The sequence below is a fragment of the Leptonychotes weddellii genome, chromosome 1 (assembly GCF_054177405.1).
Source record: "Leptonychotes weddellii isolate Sample4059 chromosome 1, ASM5417740v2, whole genome shotgun sequence".
NCBI classification, from domain to species: Eukaryota; Metazoa; Chordata; class Mammalia; order Carnivora; family Phocidae; genus Leptonychotes; species Leptonychotes weddellii.
Genome location: NC_138369.1, coordinates 152,128,067 through 152,153,695, shown reverse-complemented (window position 1 = coordinate 152,153,695; position 25,629 = coordinate 152,128,067). Strand labels below are relative to the sequence as shown.

Below are 25,629 nucleotides of genomic sequence, written 5' to 3'. Positions count from 1 at the left end.
GGCTAGGTACTTTTACTTGCAGCATCTCATTTAAACCTCACCCTTAGACTTGAAGATTGGTATGCTGATCGCTATTCTGACAATTGAGGAAACTGAGGGTGGAGAGTTCTTAATGGTGAACACTGTTGGCATCTTGGGTGGAACAATTCTTGGTTGAACTGGACTCTGCTGTCCTTTGCAGGACATTTCGCATCCATGACCCCGCCCACTAATTGCCAGTAGCATCCTCTAGTAACTGGGATAATCCAAACACCTCCACCCAGGTGGATGGGCGGTAGGATACCACTCCCAGTAGAGAATGATTTACCCCAAATCATGAGAGTAATAAGTTTCAGGGGTGAGATTTGAACCTCGGTTTCTCTGACTCTAAAGCTCTGGTTCTTTTTTCCACACCATCTTGCCCACCACCCTTCTGAACTATGCTCATTCAAAATACATTTGAATATGTAAGCCAATTGGAATTTTTCGTACTTTGTTGCAGAAATGTGGCCCATTTCAGATACACTCTTTTTTTTTTTTTTTTTTTTACTGTTCCTTTCAGTGTTCTAGTATATTGTTATTGATAGAAATGAGGTAAGACAATCACTAGACCAAGGACAGGGGCTGTGTCTTATTCCTCTTGGTGTCCCCTTTACCTAGCTCAGGTGAGGAGTGTATCACTGTTCATAGAGCATTAAAGCACTTATTAGTGGTTTTCAGCTACCAGTAGTACCCTCCCTCTTGAATCGGGCATTTAGAGATGTGAGGGATCTTAAAAGGTTTCTACAGTGTTTGACTCTCTGTTTAAAGTTTAGAGAATTTTTGCTTGTCACCATGGCTGAGGGTGTTAAATGGGTGGAGCTGGATGCTACTGGCTTGCTGTGCAGGAGATATTCTCATAAAAAATGTCAGCAGTGCCCCTGATGCATGAGAGCTGCTGGCCTTCAGGTTAAAGGACCAGTGTTGACCACAGCATCAGGTGTGTGAGGAAAGGGAGCTTTGTTCTCTGAATTTTCATGGTGATTTTATTTTCATTGATTTGAAAGCACTATAGGAAATAATTAATTGGTAACTAGTTTATTTGCATAGGAGATACCTGTGTGGTCTTGAAAGACCACATCAGCAGTTCATACCCATTGTAATAAAGATGACTGGAAAATTCCAGAAGTCCACAGCAGTATGTATTTTCCGAGAATCTTGAACTCCCAGGTTGACTGAAAGCATAGAAGCTACTTTTGGAAGTAGAGTAGAAATATAGTTTCAACACCCCAAAACAGTCTAGATCTTTCAAGTGAGATTTCTATCTTTGCGGTTTAACAGGGTATCTGCCAGGTGCCTAATTTGGGGATTCTGTTTCTTGGTGACGGCATTCCTTGTAAGCTAACTCAGTTGTACATTCTAAATGTTAAAATTGCAAGTACCTCACGTTGTCCCATAATAAACTTATGTCATTAGAACTTCTAACTGTATTGAAACAATGATAGCATTTTTTTTCCTCTCAGAGGAAAATATGTAAAGGGATATTAACAAATTTTGTAAAGAGGAAAATAATGTTCCCTTCAAGATAAAATATTTCATTTCCTAACCAGAGTTCTGATGAAACACACTGTGGCCTAGCTATGCCAGAAATGCTGATACAACTGTGGTAGTGAGAAAACGTAGGTTGGTGTAAATTTAAACCCAGAAAAATTATCTGGGCTATCTCCTGAGAAGAAAAGATCAGCATGAAATAAAAGCTTAAAACGTCATGTATTCGGAGTCTGTTCATTCCATAAATTTGGCTGCCATGTGTCAAATATGGTATCATGCAGTGGGAATAAAGATGAGTGAATGACCAAAAGTGCTCTCGAATAGTTCATAAATTAACAGAGGAGATGAACATGTACATCTCTGTTCTCAAGATGAGCTCGTTATAAGTCAAAAATGTTTGTGGCGTATGTGACTTGTTTGGTTCAGAATATACTTACTGTTTCATGACTATCAAATATTTTTTGAGAGCTTTATTTGGGCTTCCAAAATATTTTCCCACATTATTAACTTTTCTCTGAGCATGGTTTGATTAACATCCTTTGCCAACCCAAATACTGGGGAGATGGTATAGTAACTGGACCAGCAGGGTGAGTGGCAAGTGCTTTTCTTCTATTCCTCTTGCTCTTCCTAGACTCCACAGGTTTGGCAAGTTCTAGATGGAGGCAGAAAAGCACACCCTCTTGGGAATTAACATTTCACGTGAGTGGAGATCCTTATACAAAATAGCTTAATGTTTATAGAGAAACAAGTTGAAGCTTTGTGACCAGAAACAACTCATTCTTAATGTTTGGTTGGCAGTTGTGAATGGCCAGTGGTACAGCTCCAGCAGGACTATCCCTCTATGTGTAATCCCTGGGGGTATTTAATTGCAGGTATCCCAAAGCAGTGAAACAACTGTTTGCTTAATCAAGTGTTTTTGGTGTTTTTTTTTTTTTTTGCATGACAGATTGGTGATGACAAAACTAAATCGTCCTTTATTAAGGCCCTAATCAGACCCAGCCCTTGTGCTTGGGACTTTATATACATACACTTAATTCTTAGCAACCTTTGAGAGAGGTATCTTTACACCATCTTACAGATCTATAATTTAAGGCTTGGAGAGGTCCAGAAGTTAATCAGAAGTGTCACAGCCTCTGTGGTAGAGTCAGAGTCAAATTCTCCTTCCTGAACTCAGAGTTTACAGCATTATGTGATTGCGTCCTCTGCTTAACTTAGGAAGACCCATAAAAGAAAGCTTGTCCTAGAAATGGTTTTGAATGGAAATAAAAAACAATGGCATGCAGCTGGACATCTGCCCAGATGGTTCGGGTCAGTGCTCTGTACAATAAAGAGTTTTGTGGTCCTGACAGCCGAGAAAAGGAAAACAAATGTATGTATCTATCAAAGGACAGATCTATATTTAATCACATGAAAAGGGTCAATCTCCTTCAAAAGACCTGCAAACAAAGTATAGCAAGATACCATACTCTACTAATTGATAAGCAAAACGAGTTAGAGGTGGGTAAACTGGTGTCCAACCTTGGACAGGTTCTCTCAGGATTACATATTCACATACTCTGATTGAGCACTTCCCCTGTAGGAATTCCATCAGATGTAAACAGTTTGCAGACAGGCCCGACATTGCCTCTGCAAGGCTAGCCATTGCAGTGTTGCTTTAATAGCAAAAGAGGGAATACACTTGTGTCCCATCAAGTGGACTAAGTGATAAATCATGGTCCAATCATATAATAGAATACTACACAGCTGCCAAAAAGAATGATAAAGCTTTTTATGTACTGATAAGGAAATATCTCCAGGATTCATTAAGAAAAAAGAAAAAAGCAAGCTGGAAATCATTGTGTGTAGTATGCTCCCATTTCTGTATAAACAGCGGAGTGTGAAATAAGTCTGTTATTCTGTGCTGTGTTAACAAGGGGGGATGGGAGACTGGCTCAAGAAATGAGGAACAGGGGCGCCTGGGTGGCTCAGTTGGTTAAGCGACTGCTTTCGGCTCAGGTCATGATCCTGGAGTCCCTGGATCGAGTCCCACATCGGGCTCCCTGCTCAGCAGGGAGTCTGCTTCTCCCTCTGACCCTCCCCCCTCTCATGTGCTCTCTCTCATTCTCTCTCAAATAAATAAATAAAAATCTTTAAAAAAAAAAAGAAATGAGGAACAGGAGGGAGACTTTTTGTTTTATACCTTTTTATACATAAAAAAATTATGTGGATTACCTACTTCAGGGGAAGAAAGACTAGTTTAAGACCTGGTGCATATTTGTGCATAAATGAGTAAAAATCAAGAGAATTTAGGATCCTGACTTGGCAGAGATCTTCCAAAGAATGAATGAACTACATTAACTTGTTCAAAGGAGAAAAGTTACAATTAAGGCTGTAAATAAAGTAGTATTTATAATGCAGAGAAATTTGATATTTTGACATTTTCTGTAAGTATGAGTGACGCTTCTATATTATTAATCTGTAATGTGAAAGTGGGTGGAGTTAAATACCAACTCATTTTTGTGAGCTCACCCATCAGACACTTTGAATAACGGCATGACCCTGGCATGTCATTAACACTTTCAGTATTTTTGTCAAAAATCAAGGCAGGTGGCTCATCTCTCTAAAGTCTCTTCCGGATTTAGCATACCAGCCAAAACTCCATGGAATAATAGGTGCGTACAAAATCAGTATGCCTGTATGTTAGGAAGACTTTTTTTTTTTTTACTGGAAAAGTCATGTATGAAAACTTCATGTTTACCAAGAATTCATTTAGTACCCCTTGTACTAGTTACTGTGCTAGGCTCAGCGAATCCCAGCAGCAAATATGCTGCAACATGTTCTTTGGCTCAAAGCATACATGCAGTTTTGTGGAGAAGGCAGACATAGCACAAATCTTCTTCCTGTAAAGTAAGTACTCAGGTGACACTCAGGGCTGTAGGAACATTTAACAGGTGTGGGCCCATTCTTGACACGATTTTTAGAGGAAACTTAAAAAATTTAAGAGAGCATGCCTGCACACGTGTGCACGTGTGCACAGACACACACACACACACGTGTGCAAGTGGGGGGAGGGGCAGAGAGGGAGAGGACCTCCAGCAGACTTCCCGCTGAGCCCAGAACCCACTCCAGGGTTCCACCTCACCACCCTGAGATCATGACCTGAGCCTAAACAAGAGTCAGTCACCTAACTTCCTGAGCCACCCCGGCTCCCCTAGTGGAAACTTTTATTTTGCTTAATCTGTTTCTTCTGGTATTTTTGTACATGTGCCTGAACAATGCCTTACTGTTCTTTCTTGATTTATAAGCTTTAGATAACTTATACTGACTTCTCGTTATGGTAGATGAGGACTTAGCTATTTTATACCTCTTCCCACTTACCTTTACTCATCCAGCCAATACAATTGTTTTAAGTTTGGAATTAAATCAAAAGCCAATCTTTAGATTCTTATGAAATACAATTTTGGTTTCACGAACACAACACACTAGCTTCTCTGTCTTCCTTATGACAAGTAGCACAGATGGCAATGCGAGAAACAATGTGGAAATGGCGTTCGAGTGCCCTCACAAATAGTGGTTTCATGTAATTTCTAAAGATATATGTTAGAAATTTGTGCTTTATTCTTTGTATTAAATTTATACAAAGCATGGATACTACCTTAGTGGCAGATGATAATTTTTTATAATTGCCATGCTTCTTATGACAAAGAATGAAATACTGAGTTTTCTGTTTTATTAACTGGGACAGGTTAGGTGAGATGTAAATTCTCAGCCTTTTATTGTCTTGTCAGATCACCGAGGAGTATACCCTGGCTGGAGGGGTGGCATTGTGCTCTATTAGTCTAAACTGGAAATGTGTACTGTAATAATTTTTATTATTTCATTGTTCTGGGAAAGCAAATGATCTCATTCGGCAATATTGTATACATTATGATACAAAGGATACCATTATGTAATTGTATTTTGTATAGTATTTTGTAATTTGTCTATTCTGAATTCATTTCCACTAACTTGCATTTGTTTGCTTTTTGAAATCAACTACAATACTTTGTATTTTTTTGTCCTTTTAATAGAAATATAGGCTTTTGTAAAACAGGTATGAAATTATAAAATCAAAAAGAAAAAAAGTACAACTCATAACCCTACCCACTCAGACAAATACTATTCTTTCAGACTATTTCCTATGTGCATTTCCACATATATGCATATTTTTTACAAAAAGTGAAAGGTCTCTTCAGGATTTTGAACTTTATTTTTTTTTCACTCAACAAGGATGCTTTAACATTTTCTACAATAGTATATATATTTATACAAATTATAAAAAATTCTAAATTTAGTTTTTAAAAAAAAACTTTAATTTTCAGAATTCAGTTTGAATATCTAAATGTGCCTCTGCTTGTATAGGGTTTGCATTCGAATGGGAGAGGGTAGAAAATTAACAAATTCTATAATATATAATGTGCCCTGAAGTACAATAAAACATGGTGAGGGAATGGGACATGATGGAGATAATGAGTCTGGAGTAAGGTGTAGATAGAATGGTCATGAAAGGCCCCCCCCTTTTTTTTTTGCATAACATTTGAGCAAAGACCTGGATGATACTTGGGAGTGGGACAGAAATCTGAGAAAAGAACTTTCCAGACAGAGGGAACAGCTAGTTCCAGGGCCCTGGGGCAGGTCATGTTGGCACAGATGCCAGAGTGAGCAGAGACAACAGAATGGAAGGGAGAGCGGCTGTCAATGACATGAGGAAGGGAGTTGGGGGCCAGAGGAGGTAGGCCAAGGTAGGGAGTTGAGATGTTTCCTTCTTGAAAGTATCATTTGGGTGCAAGTTTATATGTGCGTGTGTGTGTGTTTATATATTCTCACAAAGATTGTTGGTTTATTGATGTCTGGAAGAATTTGCAGTGAGAAAGAATTTGAGTTGGAGGTTGGAAGTGAGGTCAGCCTTGGTCGGGCTCTGGGAAGGCACAGTCTCGTCTGTCCTTGGATCTCCAGTGCCCCTTCCTTAGGACAATTTGATGAATACTGCATGAATGGGTGCCCATTTTAGAGGGCAGCCAGAACACTGTTTTGAGTTCATGTCACAGCAAAAGATTGAGGGTGTTGATTCGTGTGAAGTAGGTCATAAATGTTCAGAATCTGAAGGGTATGGGGTAGAGGATTTTGGGAGAGGAGAGCAGTTACTGGTGTCACCTATCAACAGCTCAGGTACACATCAAACATAGCAACGTTCTCTCTAGCCTGTGATTGAACTGCAATTATGGGTCTTGTTTTGGGGGCATGGGATGGGGGACAGGAAGTAAATCAGCTTCCAGGTGGATACATAAATTACAGGAGAAGGCTGACATGATGGGGGAAGGACTGTCAGAAGAGTCTAAGATTGCAAAGCAGCAGAGCTTCATAAACCTGTCTATTACCTTTCCTCCCTTCTCCCAGTTTTTCTCCAAAGAGTTCTGAAATTCAAATGCCAGATGTTTGAGCTAAAATACTTGCTGTTCAACTGCCTTAAAATTGCAGCTTTTAGTTACCTTTTAATTTAAAGCCCAGAAATAGTGCCATAACCACCTGTTTTATATTCTGTTAATGGTCACTTAAAAAATACAAGTACTAGTCTACTGCTGGCAGTCACTGTTTATGAATGGACAGTTTTCCAGATGGCTGTTTGTAAATCGTCAGTGTGGAACTCTGTCCCCATAGAAGCAGGGTTGGAAGCAGGCCACTCTAGGCCCATGCACAGAAGTCAGTTTAATCCATAACGTGCCTGCAGTATAATATTGAACAAAGAGAGCCTCTAGGCTTGTCGTGTGAAGCTGTGTTTGTAAGAAAAAATTCCAGGGTAGTGTAGATGCCCCCAAAGCAGCAGCAGACCCTTTGAAAGTTTGTGGGGATAAAAGCCCATACTATATTTAAGGACCCAAATGCGGGCTGAGAGGGTGGAGTCTCAGGGAATACAGGACAGGCCCGGAGGTGGCCTCAGTAGGTTGGAAATAAGGACTGTACAAGTTTCTGTCTCTTTCTCAGAATGTCCTGGTATTAATTTTGATACTGAGTTGGTTTCTTGGTCAGAGTCTCTCTGTTCCTTCACCATACAAAACTTCAAGTTTAGTCTACCTGTTTCCTTTTCCATTCGTCCTACCACTGGAGGATCATATGGGATTTTAGATCTGGCAGAGAGCTGGTCTGACGCTTTCATTTTACATATTTGAAAAATCGGGTCCAGAAAGGTGCATTTTGAGTGAAGTGACCTTTGTCCCTAAGGTCTGTCCCTGAAATAGACATAAGTCCATTTTGCAAAGCACTTCGCTACTAATGACAACAAGAAAGGGTGTGGATAGGTAAAAGACCCCTTCTTGTTTTATATTATTTTTTCATTTAGTTCTCCATGGTAAAGTCACACCTGGAGGACTGAGTATGATTTGATCACATTTCAAAGGAAGGCCAGATTCTGGCTGCTTCTAGAGTTTCATCAAAGGAATGGTGTCAAGTAGGCTCTGAGGTGAGGAACAACATGCCAGGCAGGAGGCCTGATGGAGTCTGGTGGAGAGGGTGATGCTGTTTAGCAGACCAGGAGAGTTTAGGTTAGTGGTGGAAGAGAAAACAATAGATATGCCTTCACTCTCTTTCCCTGTCCTCAGTGCTGCTGGTTCCTCTATTGTAGACCATACTTCATACAATGGAAGTGAAAATCAGAGTGGGAAGATGATTTCCGGCCGCACCAGGCTGAGTGGGATGAAGGGGATGGAGAGAAGGGAAATTCTTCATTTCCCTAGGGACAGTGAATCTGGGGGACTGGTCAGATGTATATGGTGTTCCCAAATTGGGGACTATGTTTTATTAAGTGGCTTTGTGTTTAGAGATGGTCAGAATTACTGCCAGTGATGTCTCTAACACCAAACATTGCCTCCTTTCTAAAAATGGCAAGAAATAATAGACTTCTGCATCTGTAGAGAATGGGCAAGCCTCCAGAAGACAGTTATGAAAGCTGTATTCAGTTCTTTAACATTTCCAGATTTTTCTGATCCAGCCCCAGGAATGATGTGTGAGAGAAAAGGCAGAGTAAGAGGCAATGCCCAGCAGCTGTGCTCCAGGAGGGGGAGGAGTGGACAGCCTTACTCTCCCTCACTGTGTCTCCACCCTGTCCTCCTAGTCTGTGTGCTGTCCCTGAGTGTCTATCTGTTGACTGTCTAGGAAGTTGCATTCTTACCATGTGAGGAACTGAATCTGGGAGAGGGCCAGCAGCATCCCTTGTGCTTCAGTCTGTGGTATACACCGAAAGAGGGTTTGTTTTTTCTTGTTGGTCCCACTGTGGACTTGCGATGCTCAGCATGCTCATTAGGGCAACAGCTTTTTGCTGGGGCCAGGAGCTCTGCAGGGCCTGGGTGTTGGAAAACCGGTAATGTTTTACATGACTGAGTTTTCTACATAATGGATACCTACCTTTATCAACACTTAACAAATTTAAATAATGTTAAGTGGAGATCTCTCAGACTAGATCATTCTCTTCCTTATACAACTCTCAGTTGTTGGCTTCTGCTGAACAGAAGGCTCTCAGACCATTGTTTATCAAGAGTGTGGTCAGAGGGCCACCTGCTTCAGAACAACCTTGGGAAGGGGGAGTCGGTTATTGAAGTGCATATTCCTAGGACCCAACTGGAATCCTTGACAATTAGGCACATACATTTGCTTTATAAATATGCTTTATAATATGATTGCCCAGCTGATTGTGGTGCATCTATGTAGGGATTCTGAAGGAGTGAGGGCAAGGATTTCATGTGGTGTGTTGACTGCACCCTAGCACCAAGAACAGTGCCTGGCACTTAAAGGGGACTTAAAAACAGAGGGGGCAGTACTTACCCGATGAGTGAGTGTGTTCTTGTGCCTAATTTTCTGCTTCTTATTTGCTATGGGTTGGGGAACCTTGTTATAATTTAATAAAAAATAAGAGTATAAGATACATTGATAGGATAGGGGCTTTCCTCTTTGTAAATTATTTGAACTCTAGAATGTTAATGTGCTCCGTTTTTTTCTTGGCCCAGAGGTTTTAGTTTGTCTGGAAAGTAAATGGTTAATGGCTACATGTTGGATTCCTGGTTTTCAGGTAGGGTCTAAATAAGTTGCTTCAAAAATGAGGAACTTCAGTGTTACTTTGACCTTGATATTTATCTCGGCTGTTTTGAAGGATTAATTTCCAGAGTTCTGTTAGCTAACTAAGATGAGGCTATTTAGAAATGCAAGGTATTCTTACTTGCCTACGTGTGGTTATGAGTCCTGTCCCTCACCCCTAGCCATGAGCAAAATGTGTGCTTTCTAAAAATACTGCTGTTGAACTATTCCCAAGTCTCAAAGGGGGTTAAATTGTGAAAGAACAATAAGAACAGATTGTCAACTTTCATAAGGTTTGAGATCATCTGAATTTGAACATGTTTCTCTTTCCCGCATATATTAAAGAGTCTGAGAATACTATTTCAAGCCTTTTGAGTCTTTTCTGTTATTTTTTTTTTTAACTAAGCAGACATCTAAGTCCAGTGTTTTCAGTATTTTCATCTACTCTGTTTTGTTTTTGTGTGTGTTTTGCATTGCATTGTTTCCAAAGGAACACTTTTTTGATTAAGCAGGCACAAATGGAGAAACTGTCTGATATATATGTATTTTTAATTTAACAAATATTTGAGCACCAGGCACAGTGCTCAGCTCTGGGATACAGACATGAATGATAAAATTTCTGAATTTGAGTTCAAATTCTAGTTAGATAGCTTGATGTTATGGTAAAGAGCAGGAATGTATGAATGGTATCACTGGGTTCAATAAGAACCCCCCCCAAAAAAAAAAAAAAACAGAGATTAAGCTAGGACTAAATTGTAAAGGATTAAGAGTTGGGCAAGGTGTCAAAGGATGTTGCAGGCAGGCAAAAGAAAGTGGTTTGTTGGCATATTCTGAGAATGTGAAGTGGTTCTATGTGGCAGGTGTATCTGGGGCCACGTGAATAACTTTATATATCCTAAGGACTCTTCATTTTATTCATCAACTGATAGAGATTTACTGAAGGGATTTTTAAACTGGAAAGTGGGATCAGATTAACAATCATTTTGACGGGAAGTAGGGGTTGAAACAGAGCAATTCTGAAGATGCCAGAGATCAATTAAGAAGGACTCTTTAGTAAACTAGAAAAGAGGTGGGGAAAGCTTTAATTGAAACTAGATTTTTATAGCTAAGCCAGAATTTTTAAAATGTGTTGTTTACTTTAGAACTCAACACATTTTCAAATTTTGGTTTAGCAGTAAGATTCATGAGACTTAAACACAGGCTGTAAGTTTTAGAAAGTTTTATGAAGTGTCAAATATTCTTTTGTTTTCAGCTTTAAATTCTTCAGTTGTTTGCGCAATATGGAATTCTTGTGTGCCGACGTACAACTATATTTTTCTGGCATTTTTGTGTGTGTTTGTGTAGAGTGGATATGATTATAGCTAATTGAAAATACTGATATCTGTGTTGATCCCATAAACCTGGAGCTACATTTTCTACAGAGGTTTTGTATTGGAAAGGAAACTTACACCATTTTCACTTCCAATCTCACTAAGGCAGTAAGTTTACAGAAAGCGCTGTAAACACTCTTAAGTAGAATTTCAGGAATCTTGAACAAGAACTAGGAGACTAAAATATTTGTATGTTTAGTTTTTAGGTGGGTCATTCAAAATAGGTTGTAGTTAGAGAATATACTTATAAAATCATTAAGATCAATACTATCCTTGAATATACTCCAAATCCTTATAATGTGCTCTTTTTTACATGTATTTTGCCGGTCTCTCTCTCTCTCTCTCTTTGTTTTTGAATTGAGCTTAAATAGACCAGTCTTGACATTTAATTTAAAAAACGAATTGTAAACAAACGTGACAAAAAATCTAAAATAGAAAATAGAAAATGGAGATAAGAACCCACTCACTTTTAAAGTAGCAGTGTTAGAGACATTCTTATTTTATAGATATATAGATGTATTTGGTTACAATTCTGAATTGTACAATATTTTCCATTTCTGTCCCTGATCTTTCGCATGGAATTTTCATGTGCTAAGCACACAGCTCATGTGTTCATCTTCTTTACTTGGTTGCTTTTCCTATTGACATTTAAAAGGCTTATGAGTATGACTGTGTCTTCTGGGTCTGTGTATTTCTGCATAGAGTCTGAGACTTAATGAAATTTTAATTTCATTGTCTTTTCCACATGTTTATGATCTTTCTATCTTTCTGTGTTTTTACCATTACCATTTGTTCCCTGGATAGTCTACATAATTGCACTGGGCTTTATGGATAGAAAACTTAAAAATAGCCTAAATCATGTCTTCTCTTTCTATCCTGTCTAATCTGAGCTATTGAGACCACTCCTTTTCATTCACTCTGCCACCAGCCACCATGATTCCCTGTATTTTCCCCACTCTCAGTCATTCGCCTGCTTTATGCTTGTCCCCTGGCTAAGGGCTTCCCAGTGCTAGTAGGACAAAGATCAAGTTCTGAAACGGGTCAGGCAGGTTCTCCATAGTCTGGCAGGCACTACCTCTGGTATCATTCTCATATCTAGCAGAGTTACCTCTGCCAAGTTGTTGCGCTCCAGTCTTAGATTAAAACAAACAAAACATGGTTTCCTGAAAATGCCATATTCTCTATTACCGCCTCCTTTTACCTCCTCTGTGGGCACTTTACGGAGGAGGCAGAATTGCTGTTCCTTCCTTCCTCTGTGCTCCATAGTATTTTGTTCACATAGCAGCTGTAACTTTTCTCAAACTGTATTCTTAGTTTGTGTATCAGTCTCCCCTACTAGACTGAGTTTTACAAAGACCCTGACCTACTTGTTCTTACATCCTCAAGGCCAAGGGCAATCCCTGGAGCATGGCAGACAGTCATGATAATCTTTAGTGGGGGAGCTGTTCAATTTGTCTAGCATTACAAAAGTATGACAACAAGATAATGTATAAACATAGAAATATAAAATTTTGTATTTGAAATGTATGTGTGCCCAATAGGAAGCATAGTTTATTATGACATCTCATAAGGCATCTGTGAAGGTATTCTAGACAAGACAATTAAAGGTGACAGTCTGGAAAATCAGGTTCTTAAGGTGCCATCTGGGACACATTTGGGGCTAGATAAGCCTGCATCTACGTTTGCGTATTCCCAAAGTTTACTAGATGATCCTGTATGTTGATAAAGAGTTGCTGAGGAGAAATATATTCTATTCGTATAGTACGAATATGGGCATTAAAAAAAGATCAGGCTATGGAGAATCTTAATATAAATAAAATCGTAGAGTGTTAGTCATTTCCAAGATTGTGAGAGTTGTACACTGTTGCTTCTTTGTTCAGGTGCATCATCGCTGTGATGCTGATTATCAACATAAGAAAATGTTGCACATAATAGGATCACAAAAATTTCTGAGGCCTGGATGAGTATTTTTGAATGTGTTTTCAAGTGTAGAGATTCAAGTCAACATATTCTTTTACATTTTGTACATAAATCTTTTGAGAATTGCGTATAAAAGACCTTGCAATTTTTACTTTAAACTCAGAAACTATGATTTTAGTAATTCTTTTAATTTTGAAGAAACTGTGGTTTTTATTTTTCAGTGTTGAAAATGAGCCCATGAGCACAAGTCAGAAAAAGGATAATGTACTTTCATCAGAAGCAGTAAAGGTATAGTTTTAAATTAATATTTTATATTAAGCAAATATTTCTCTTAATTTCTGTTCCTACTTCTTTTAGATTCTGTCATCTCATTTTACATTTCAAAAGCAGTGCTATATTATTTATGTGGAAATCCAGCCCAGCTCTGTTGGATGTAGTATTTAGGTGGGATGTGGTGAGGGGAGAGGGCACTGGGGAGAGTTTGAGAGTGGGGTGTTCTTATCCCAGCTTTGCCACTAACCAGCTGTGGGGCCTCCAGCTGATGCATTTAATGTCTTTGTCCTTAGTTTTCTAATCTGTGAATTGGATTGCCTGACTTCCATAGTTTCTTTTCCCTAGGATGTTCTTTATGTTGTGTTTTATCAAATGCTGATGACATTTAATAGTGCTTTTGGAAGTTAATAACATGTTCTTAGTGTGTGATGGATATTTTTGGTCAGCTCACATATGAACCAGATTTCCTTGCTTCTACAGGACAAGCATGAAAAGTGTATAAGCTACACACCTCCCTAGGTAGTTACTGATAAGTGTGGTTAAAAATCCTTGAACATCGGGGTGCCTGTGTAGCTCAGTTGAGCATCCATCTCTTGATTTTGGCACAGGTCATGATTTGAAGATCCTGGGATGGAGCCCCGCATCAGCCTCCCTACTCAGGGGGGAATCTGCTTGAGGATTCTCTCTCTCTCCCTCTGCCCCTCCTCCCGCTTGCTTTCTCTCTCTCTCTTCCCCCTCCCTTCCTCTCTCCAAAATAAATAAATGTTGTTTTTTTTTTAAAGATTTTATTTATTTATTTGACAGAGACACAGTGAGAGAGGGAACACAAACAGGGGGAGTAGGAGAGGGAGAAGCAGGCTTCCCGTGGAGCAGCGAGCCCGATGCGGAGCTTGATCCCAGGACCCTGGGATCATGACCTGAGCCAAAGGCAGACGCCCAATGACTGAGCCACCCAGGCTCCCCTAAAATAAAATAAATGTTTAAAAAAAATCCTTGAAAATCACTGAACCTTGTAACATTTCTTTTTACTCATAAGTGATTTTCTAGAACCTGAATGTTTGTGTTGTTCAGTGATGTGATGCCAGGTATGTGATCAAGCTTTTGTAGCTGTCCCACAGTCATGGAGTTTGGTCTCATCAATTTTCTTTTCACATGATTTGTGACAATCCGTAAAGCAGAATGCTTGTGCTTTCCATGAATTTCAGAGTAAATTAGCTTGGTCAATGGAGGGAAAAAAGTCATCTGAATTCTTCATTACCAATAAGGGGACTCTTAAACATTATATAAAGTCCAAAGGCATTAGATATGGTGACGATAAAGCTGTTTTCATTGTTCCCCCATCATAATAAACAATATAAATATTTTTTGAGAGAAAATATCAGGATCTGATTTTTTTTTAACTTTTATCGAAAGAAAAAAATCAGGATCACCTTGCTTTCCTTATCTATCTTCGTTCCTTTGTGAGTTTGGCTATTAAATCCTGCTTTCAGGGATACCTGGGTCGCTTACTCGTTTAAACATCTGCCTTCGGCTCAGGTCGTGATCTGAGAGTCCTGGAATCAAGCCCTGCGTCAAGTTCCCTGCTCAGTGGGGAGTCTGCTTCTCCCTCTCCCCGTGTCCCCCATGCTCTCTCTCAAGTAAATAAATAAAATTTAAAAAAAAATCCTGCTTTCAGGTTTTACAACATTTCTACCTACTCTTTTCCTGTCAACTCAGCCAACTGTTAGCCAGCCTACTGGTTTACCACTGCAAGGGCTCTGTAGCTTTCTTCTTCTCTTCCTTCAGTTTTTGCATGTCTTCAGTTGCCTTAACTTCAAGACTTCTAATGGTATATATGCAGCCTTGCTCTTGAGTTGTTTTACAGGAAGTATTTTCTTTTGAGATCTCAAACTTTGAGGTTTCTTTGGCTGCTAACTCCTTCACTCCCTCTCCTAATCCCTCACTGCCTCCGTACCTGTCTTGACCTTCACCAAACATTCCTGCTATCCTTGCTGCCTTCCCGTCAGAGGCTCCACTTGTTTCCCCACTTGACCTGTAATTGATGCTGTACTACTCCAGCTATAATCTCACTCAAAAAAACCCCACAAAAAACCTTCAGCCTTCAGATTTGGCCTTTCCTGTAGTCCTACTTTGTACCTGCAGAGATTGTTCCAGAAAGTCACACATTTGTAAATGCGGTGAATATGTACATTGGGCAGATACATTGGCTGGGCCTCCATGGTTAGTCTTTTCTATCCATTCTTAATATCTTGGTTTGAGTGCCCAGGATAATTTCAATTTGGGATCTGGGTCCCCAGTTAGATATGGCTCATAGTCATGAGATTGTTTCTCTTAGGATTTGAGACCCGTTAGATTACTTACACGTGGGCAGTGCAGTTAGAGAGTAATAGAGAGTGCACCATGGTGCTCTCCCTGCGGTGGCCTGAGCATTTGGCCCTTGAATTACTGCTTTACCTTCCAGAAGCTATTAGTAAGATTTCTTCAACCTAGCCACACAGGCCCAGTGGTTTAGATACCTGTTGCCAGGCATCAGAAATATATATATTTTGATAACACCAATAGTCAGCACCATACCTTGTGGGGGAAAACAGGTTAGAACAATATTGATGATCCTGTTATTCTAAATGGTCTCAATTTAAGTATTTTCGTTAGGAATGGAATAAAATATGCATTTGTTTTCTGATGAATAGTTTTCTGAAGCAGCACTCCACTCTAATGTGACATCTGTTACCATGCTTCCATCTTGTTAATCTGAATTTTATGATAATGCCTTCTGTGATAAGAAAAAATATGCAGCATTTTTCCTGGTGAGTCTGAAATGTAACAGATTTATGAATAATAAATGTTCTTATCCATTTCTTTTTGTGAGTATTTGACTTTGAGATGCCAAATCAAGATGTTGACGATTGTTTGGTTTTAAGTTTAAGCTACAAAAATTAATTATATTTTTCAAACAACTAAAGACTATAGAAGCTTTATATTATCTTTGGACATCATTATATTCTTAGTTATCATTTAGATGCTATACTAGGTTTGCTGTTTTGCTAACATTGGTAGCCATTTCTAATGCTAGCATTTATCATTCCACTGATAAATTTCTTTTATATGAATTAGGTTCTTATATCTAGCTGGCAAAACTTCCAGATATTTAGTTCGTATTCTACCTTCGTTTTTCTTTGGGGTCTACAATTTTGTCTTGTAGCCTTAGACACTTGGTCCTGTTGCATTCACGTCTACTGTTATTTAAAAGAGTAGGAAGTCATGTTCTAATTCCCTGCTGCCATCTACCTACTTCAGAGGAATTTTCATCCCTTTTTGTCTTCCAAGGATAAACTCCCGAAAGCCCCCTGCTTTGGTTTTGATCTGGTTTTGGTCCCCTTGGTTTTGGACTCTTATTTCCTGCCTTCTCTTAGACCTTGCCTTGACTATCCATCCCTCCATCTTCACTGGCTTCCTTTTCTTTTCTGAAACACAGTTGTTTTGGGAGGCACCTGGGTGGCACAGTCAGTTAAGCATCCTACTCTTGATTTTGGCTCAAGTCATGATCTCAGGGTTGTGAGATCAAGCCCCGTGTCGGACTCTGTGCGGGGCATGGAGCCCGCTTAAGATTCCCTCTATCCCCCTTGGCCCCTCCCACCTCCCTCTCTCTCCCCCTCTAAAAAATAAACACACAAAACAGACTTTTTTTTCCCCTTTGGTGGATCTGGTTTCCTTTCAATCTATCATTTCACGTCACTCCCAATCACTGTTTAATTCTTAATCCTTTCTAATTTGATTCTTGTCTCTTCTCTAGTTCCCTCAGACATGGGAAACTTAGTACTGTGCCTGGTACATGTGTCATAAGTGCTCAGTAAGTAGTTAAATGAGTAAAAGTCATTCCGTGAAACCAGTGATCTCTTGCTAATCGCAGTCAATAGTCTTTTCTTAGTTCTTATTTTATTTAACCAGTTGAGACACTTGATTTTCCAGATCTTGTCTTCTTTCCACAGATTTGCTTTTTTATCTTTTTTTCCATTAATATTGTACTTCATTGCAATTCTTGCCTCTGGCTATTTCCTTCTGACTTTCTGGCCAAATTACTTTTCATATAGATGTTTCTCAAAGTCCTCAGTTGTCTTCAATGTCTGTCTTCCAAAGTAGTATCTTTCAATCGTATTGCTTCATTTTTTGGCTCTCAGATCTCTACTTGACATCCCTTTTGAACTCTAAGCTTGATTGTTGGGGTTCCAGACATTTCTGTATGGATGGCCTTTGGTACTTCAAATTTAGTCTGCCCAAAAGTCTCAGTATCTTCAGAGATGTTCTCTCTAGATGTATTTAGTTGAGAGGTGGAGGTGGTGGGAGGTAGGGAGGATCGTTTAATTGCTTGGGATGGGAGAAGAGCCCTGGGTTCAGGTATTCCATCTGGAGATTTTCTTTTTTCTTTAAGATTTTATTTATTTGACACAGAGAGACACAGTGAGAGAGAGGGAACACAAGCAGGAAGAGTGGGAGAGGGAGACACAAGCAGGGGGAGTTTCCAGGAGAGGGAGAAGCAGGCTGTCCGCTGAGCAGGGAGCCCAATATGGGGCTCCATCCCAGGACCCTGAGATCATGACCTGAGCCGAAGGCAGACACTTAACAACCGAGCCACCCAGGCACACCCAATCTGGAGATTTTCAACCAAACTCTTTACTTTTAATCCCAGTGCCCTAAGTGGTACCTAGTGTCTTCAAAACCTGAACTTTTTCAGGCTGTCTATGGAGTAGATTGTGTCCCTCATGATCAGAGTTCCCCCTTGCAGCCACTTGGGTAGAAGCTTCCTGTGGTGAGTTACTCTGCCTCCATCCGCCTTTGCCTTCTAAAACTTTTTTGAAATCTCTTATCTGCTCATATGTACTCTCTTACTCTCTTTGTATTTATAACTGAAACCGTTCCTTTACTGTCATTTTAGAATGTTTTGTACAAGAGAAGCAATCAATATCTGTGGCTCATCAACAGTGTTAATTGGAATTTTTATCTCTTTTTATAGTTGAAGAAAGTGAATCTCAGAGATTCACTTAAGAAAACCCACACTGTTAGTGAGAGGAGACAAGACAATTCAGATGCAGTTCTGTATAATGCTTCCCGTTTGTGAATTTAATTTATAAGGTATATTCATAAACTAAATTTACCAAAAAGAAATTTTATTAAAAAAATTAAAAGAGCTATGCACTAAGTCTCTGTTCAGAAATGATTCATGAGCTAAATAAAATGAATTAAACCTGGACCATAGGTTATAGATTCTCCAACCCAGACCTCAATAATTTGATGATTTTTAGGCTTGTTCTCAGTAGCTTGACATCTGCTTTTTATAAAATTTAACTTTTGTCCCATTTTAGAATTGTTGCTTATAACTAATCATACAATTTTGATGAAGGTTCTGGAGTGGTTTTCAAGAGGCAGTGGTTGATAGATGCCTTTGATGTTCTATGAATAATCAAGGAGTATCAGTCTAGTGCATATTATTTTTATTTATGATTTATAACACTTATTTTTAGTTTTACAAGTAAATCATTTACAACAAAGATCCGTACATTTTTAACTATTGCCTCTGTTTACTGATAGGTAAAGATGGAGAAATTATAGCTCAAGAATATCTTACTGAAGAAAAAGTCATTGTTTTTTATATTAATTTTATATTGAATGTACAGTGCTGTTTAGTAAGATGGATATATTAAATTTATACATCTGTTCATATTTTGGTTTGTGTAACTCTTCTTTCCTTATTGTTTTTTTTCAACTTCCTTTGGCCAAAAGTGAAATGACGGTAAAATTTAAATGCATTAAATGTTTTCTTGGTGGGCGCCGGGGTGCCTCAGTCATTAAGCATCTGCCTTTGGCTCAGGTCCTGGGATGGAGCCCTAAGTCGGGCTCCCTGCTCCTCAGGGAGCCTGCTTCTCCCTTTTCCTCTGCTTCTCTCTCCGTCTGTCTCTCGTGAATAAATAAATAAAATCTTTTTAAAAAAATATTTTCTTGGTTAGGTTAGGGGAAAATTGATTACTGAACTAATTTTTGAATAAATTACGGCCTTAATAAATGCTTGCTATCCTTTTTTCTCAGCGATACAGATAATAGCAGCAGTATGACATCAAATTAATAAAAGATTTTCAAATTTTTCTTTTTCAAATACAGGAACTCTTTAAAAAATTTCAACTTAATCACATTTGGAACCCATTTATAAATAGATTAGCTTTAATTGATAGGAATGTTGATGGGAACGAGTGGTCTCATAGTAAGCCACTATTTCTCTGCTTCTGTCAACTATGGGACCCCTTGGAAAAGTTTTAAAAGTAACATATGCCGTGATGGAAAGAACAGTCTTTGGAATCAGACAAATCTGGGCTTAAATCCCAGCTTTCCATATGGTAGTTTTGTAATCTTGGAAAATTTACTCAACCTCTTTGAACTTTGGTTTGCTGATCTGTATGGGTGTAGGGGAGGTGTTCAAATCCTATTTCATAGAAGTGTTTTGGAATTAACTGAGATAATATGTATAGCACTACACGATGCCAGACACACCACAGGTACTCAGGGATAGAGGTGCCTTCTTGCCATATAAAGTCTGACTAAACCTTAGAAAGAACTCTTTTGTTTGAGAATGGTGCTGATTTTTTCTGGGTGCATAGTATAGAAATAACTATTAGAAACATTGATTCTCTATCACATTTGAAAAGAAGGCATACGTGGAGATAGACATATTGAAATTTAGCTAGAAGTCAAAAATTCTTATCCCTTGATTGCTCCTGTAAAGACTGAGTGCTGTCAGAGTGTCTGAAGTAGAGATCCCACTGTGTCACTCTGTGGTCAGATGCCCAAAGGAACTGGCAGGGCTGAAGCCTGTCTGTATGGCTGGGGCTGGTCTGGGGCCTTGATATCTTAGAGTTCCTGGGTGTTTAATGTGTTATAAGGCACCTGGTTTGATTTGCAGCAGCTCATTCTATTGTAGACCTGTAATGGTCCTACTTTGTGGTATGATGGAGTACCTTATCAAAATGGAAACAGACTTATGAAAGGTAATGTACATACTCCAGATTTTTGTGAGTACATTTACCTTCATGGGTGCCAGATATTGATTCAAGAACATTAGAGGGGGTTCTGAAAACCTCTCCTAGAAATAAAAACATTTATTATTCTGGCCCAGTGTTTTCATTGGAGAACTCTTTATACCACAACAGAAAGGAGTGGCTTTTCTCCTATCTTATGTCATTTTGTTCCTTTTTTCTTCTGTCCTTACACAACCTGCCCTGGTTGATTTGATTTCTACCTACATCTAAGCCTGTGACAAAGCTCACACCTGTCCCTCCAGCCCAACATGTTTTGCTGAGCATCAGGGTAATAGAACCAATTCTTTGATGCACCTTTCCTGCCAGTGTTGCTGGGTATAAGATTTGACACATTCAGAGTTGAACTCAGACTATTTTATCCTAGTTCCCTTCTCTTTCTGTGTTCTCTGTCCTGCTAAAAGGTGCCACCAATTACCCAATCTTGATGTTTGGAAATGATTCTATCATTCTGTCTCCCTCCCCATTGTGCCAGAGACCATCAACAGCCCTTTCTTCCTGTCCATACCCATTGCTACTCTATACTTCAGACTTTTCTCCTTTAGATCAACAGTTTTTACTCCTGTGTTGTTTGTTCTGACACATATGATAGATGACTGTCTTGGGTCACTTATGGTTAAAGGCACTTATTTGGTACACCATATATAACTACATCCCTTTATCAGAGATTACATGGAAATGAAAAACTGAAAGTAGCACCTCAGCTAAAACCTTGATTCTATTCTAGAGCATTTTTAAAAAGTGAAATTTCAGCTTTTTAACTAACTTCAGTAATAAGTTATTTGTGACATCTCAGAACTGATCACAACACTGAGACATGACATAAAAGTTGTAGGTTATTTGTTATGTTAAACAATAACCAGCTTAGAGCAAAATAGTTGAAGGCCAACCTGCTGGCCTGTTCTAACTTTTTAGTGGAAAAATAATGCTGTGATAAAAATGTAATGTTATCTTTCAAGCAAAATTACTTTAACAGTGGGAGTATAAATTGTTCATCTTTGCACCTTACCATTAGTCATGAAATCCATTTGAAAAATTTTGTTCATGCAAATATGTATCAATAGTTTATATGGAATTAATCAGGCATCCCACCACAAATTAAATCCATTATGATGAAGGTAAATAGTAATTTTAATTTAAAATTTTAGCACCACTTAATCTATAGCTAGCTCAAGATATCGGTAATAATCTGAAAATAATTATTTTCCTCAAAATTGAGGAAATTTTAACTACTGGTGGTACAATTTCAAATATTGACAAATTTGCCAAGTAATATGTAGCAACCAGATGTCTTAGGAGAAAATTAACTAGAATTCTCAAGTAACCAGCTGGTTTTAGTGTATGAGTGCCAGATTTTAGTACCTGTTAATTTAGGTGATAGTCATATTCAGGATGAAATTGTTTTCACCTTGTGGTGACAGGGAAAACAGTGTGTTAGGAATGTTCACTGAAAGAACATGTACATAGGCGATTTCCATTCTGAAAAAACTTCTGTTGTAATAGAAATTTTCCAGACAGAGAGGGCAAGGGGTAAGTGGTCTCGGCAGTGGGAATAGCATTATTGCAAAGACATTCTGTAGGAGAGAGAGTGAGAGAGGAGAAGAGAGATGGGGAGAGAATGAATGAGGGTGGATATGATGACATTAGGTATTTGGAAGCATTGTGAGTGGCAGGAGATGAAATTGGAGAAAGTTACAGGGGGCTAGACCCACCAACACCTTGAATGCCATGCTTGAGAGGTTGGATTTTATCCTGACAGCAGTGCCGTGATAGTGATTAAAGGCCTTTAGGGATGACCAGATTTGAATTATAAAAGATTGCTCTAGTTTTTTTCTGGAGAATGGACTGGGGACAGTGCAAGCAAGGAAACAGGTGATGTTTTTGTCTGACTTTTAAACAAGTGGAAGTATTAAGATTTGCAGAAAATGAAAGAATGGAGACAAAGCATGAACACATTCAGTATTGGATGTATTGAGCTTGAGGTTCCAGTGAAGTACCCAGGTGGATATGGATGCCTGATTGATAGTTGAACATCCTGTCTGAGCTGCAAATCAAAATCTGGGAATCATCTGATTAATCTGTGGGAAATGAAACCTCGTAAAGAAGATCATGAAGAAAAAGCAGGCCCAGGCTGGAAATTGGAGAAATATGTTCTGTAAGGGATGGCTAGAATAATGTGAGCTTGAAGGAGATGGAGAAAGTGTTTGAGAGGAAGAAGGAAAATCTCAGAGTAATGTCATGGAAGCAAATGGAAGATTGGTTATCAGGAAGAGATTCAGTCTCACATTCTGCAGATGCACCATGTAAGAAGTGTATTGAATTAGCAAGTGGGACAGGGTTTCTTAGAGACTGTGGTCAGCACAACTAGGGAGGAAGTCAGATTGTAAGGGCTTAGAGAGTGGTTGGGAGGAAAGGGGAAAGAAGATGGTGAGGGCTGGGAACCCTTTTTTGAGGAGGTTGGTAGTAAAGAGAGGAGAGGGCTATCCTTGTGCATTTACTTTTGAATGGTGGGCTTCCAGAAGGGGCAGATGAGGAACTGTGGTTCCCAAGGAGTCCTCAAGGACTCTGCACTGGTACCCTGGTGAGGGAATTCACCTTGGGAAGAGGAGGAGTCCTTCCTTCGTGGTGAGCGTGCTAGTGAGTGAAGGAAGTGTGCCGATGCTGCAGGAGTCAGGGCTATGAGGGAATATCTTCATGAAATAGAGAGTAGTGACCTCTGCTGAGCAAGGGGGTAGGATAGTGGAGTGGGTGGGAAAGGTGAAAGAGCTGCTGTGGAAAATAAGGAAAGGTTACAGAGAGATTTCCAGCTGGGGCTGTAAATTTTGAATTGTTCACAGCCCAAATCTGCATGGTGTGCATATCCTTGTGGTGTTTTAAAACAAGACTCACTCATTTAGTTAGGAAAAGATAACACTGGAATTTTTCTCAGTGGGGATGACCAAGGAATAAAACAGAGACTTTGAGGTTACTGGTTGTATTTGATGGCCGGGTAGAAAAGATAGGAAACTGGGAACTGAAAGGGACAGTGTAGGAGAAGACAGATGCTATGATGGGGCAGGAGGAGTGGTGTGGTGGGTACACCTGGGACAGTAGAGTAAGACAGCTGGAAGGAGGAGAGGGTGTGCACATGGGGAATACCTGAGATTGAGTTTCAGAGGTGACACAGTTATGGGTGACTCACTAGGGTCAGAGTTAATGTAAGAGGCAAGAAGAGTGGAGGTGAAAGTCACTGGAGTTGAGGGTGTTAAGGAACTGGGAGTCAGGGTGTTCAGAAGGATCATCCTTTCTACGCACAATGAAGGCAGAGTCTGAGGTAGAAAGGATGACCAAGCCAGGTGCTTGAGACTGTAAAGGAAGGGTCACCTGGCTCTTCATTATTTTCCACTCAACAGGCTCTTTGGTGACAGCCTCTATCCTGTGACCTTTTTGACTTTATTCCCTGTGCCACTTACCATGTTGGCACAGCACCTGCCACATGCTCTAGGATACTCGAGGGGGTGACAAACTAATACCAGTTGGACCTGCAAATAAATTCTTACATCATTAGAATGTGGGCTCCATGAAAGCAGGGCTATTGGTGTTTTTTGTTTTTTTTTTTGTTTTTTTCCGGTTGCATCTAAACACCTGGGATGGTATCTTGCTCTTACTTACTGAGTGAATGAATGATTTCGAGGTTGCATGGACCCTAACTGCCACTTGGTATACCCATTTCAGCCTAGTACTGCATTCCCCAGAGACACTCGTCCAAGTCTTCTCTATTTCGGGAGCCCAAGTCCCAGCTCCACCTGTGTGTTCCTCCTTTGTCTTGCCATCTCTCCTCTCACTTACTGAGGTCAGAGCCACTTGGTGGACCTTGCCCTTTGTCTTCTCTATTTACAGAATTGCTCAGACCTTGGCCACTTCCTTACCTCTTTACCTGGAAGAGGACGTGTCCCTAATCCTCTTCAAGGCTAATACTTCCCCTTTATTATTAGAAAAAGTATTAGAGACTCTACTGGTCTCTTTATCTCACCTTATGCTTTTCACTCTGGGACCTGGCATCCTTCTCTCATGTACAGCAGTTACTGTCTTTCCAGTAGGTATAGAGCTGATCCACAAAACAAGAACAAAAAACCATTTATTCTGTCTTAGACCTTAAACTGTCATATTCTGTCTTTTTGTTATTGTTGTTGTTAAAAAAATTTCTCAAAATACTCCCTTCTATTTACTGACTATTCCTGTTCCCTTGCCTGCCTACTCACAGCTTAACACCTTGAGTTTGGGGCTGTACTCATACATTCCTGAGCTGTTAAGACTATTCCTCCTGCATTCCTGGGGCTTCTGTATAGTCCTCATTACTTATTTACTAATCCAACAACTATTGGAGCACCTCTGATTGTCAGACACATTTCAAGATGCTAGAGATACTGCACTGATTGAAATAGACAAAAATCCCTGCACTTGTGGCTTTTACTTTCTAGAGGAAGAAACAGATATTAAATAATGGAAGTGTATATGTGTGTGTGTATTTGGACACTAGCAAGTACAAAGGAGAAAAAGCAGAGAGAGGATATTGGCACTTTCAGAGTGGAGGAATTGACAATTTTGGAGTGACTGGGGAAGCTTTCAATGAAGAGATGAGTTGTAAGTAAAGGTCTGAAGGAGGTGAGGGGGAGTGAGTCATATAGCTATGTAAGGGAAGAAAATCTAAGCAGAGAGAAGAGTCGATGTACATACAGTTCCCGAGGCATGAGTGTGCCCGTTGTTTTTGAAGAACAGTGGGGGAGGATAGTCATCTTTCTAGACCTCACAGTGGCATTTGGCATTTACTCCCCACTGGCTTTTGGAAATAGTCTTTGTCCTTTGCCTTTGGAGACCAGTATTCTGGAGGGATGACTTGGTCTGGTTTTTGCCTTCTCCATCTCTCACTGATTTCTTCTCTAATTTGCACCTCCTTTTAATCTTTTTTTTTTTCCCTAGAGCCCTTTTTATCCTGCATACACTGTGTATGGCCAAATTGCATTCTTAAACTGCACTTCTGACTACTTTCCAGACATCTCATCTTTACATCAGCAGGGGACCAAAAATTCAGTGTTTGACATCTAAGTAATTTGTTGCCTTACCTCCTCCCATCCCCACAAGATCCTGATCTCACCTCTCCTATTTCCCATATCCATTTTTTACTTTACTCAAATCATTGCCCAATTTAGAAAACTTAGTGATCTATGACTTTGTTATCCCTGAGCCTCTGCTTCTATTAGTCATCTTATCCACCTCATTCTCTATTCTGTACCCTAGTCTTCTTCAGCCACACCCCTGCCATGATAAACAGAGTTCATAATTCTGTGTCTTTGTACATAGTATACTGTGTGTCTAGGATGCTCTTCTCACCCTTCAGGAGCAAGCTCAAATGT

At 39.5% G+C, this 25,629-nt stretch overlaps 1 protein-coding gene across 1 annotated transcript in view; it reads left to right on the top strand.

Annotated features, from left to right (window-relative positions):
- Positions 1 to 25,629, top strand: part of CRYBG3 (crystallin beta-gamma domain containing 3) — a 106,809-nt gene that overhangs the window by 3,954 nt on the left and 77,226 nt on the right. Inside the window, exon 2 of the mRNA XM_081798213.1 lies at positions 13,103 to 13,169. Within this exon, the coding sequence (XP_081654339.1) occupies positions 13,103 to 13,169 (67 nt within the window). The remainder of the gene's footprint in view (positions 1 to 13,102; positions 13,170 to 25,629) is intronic.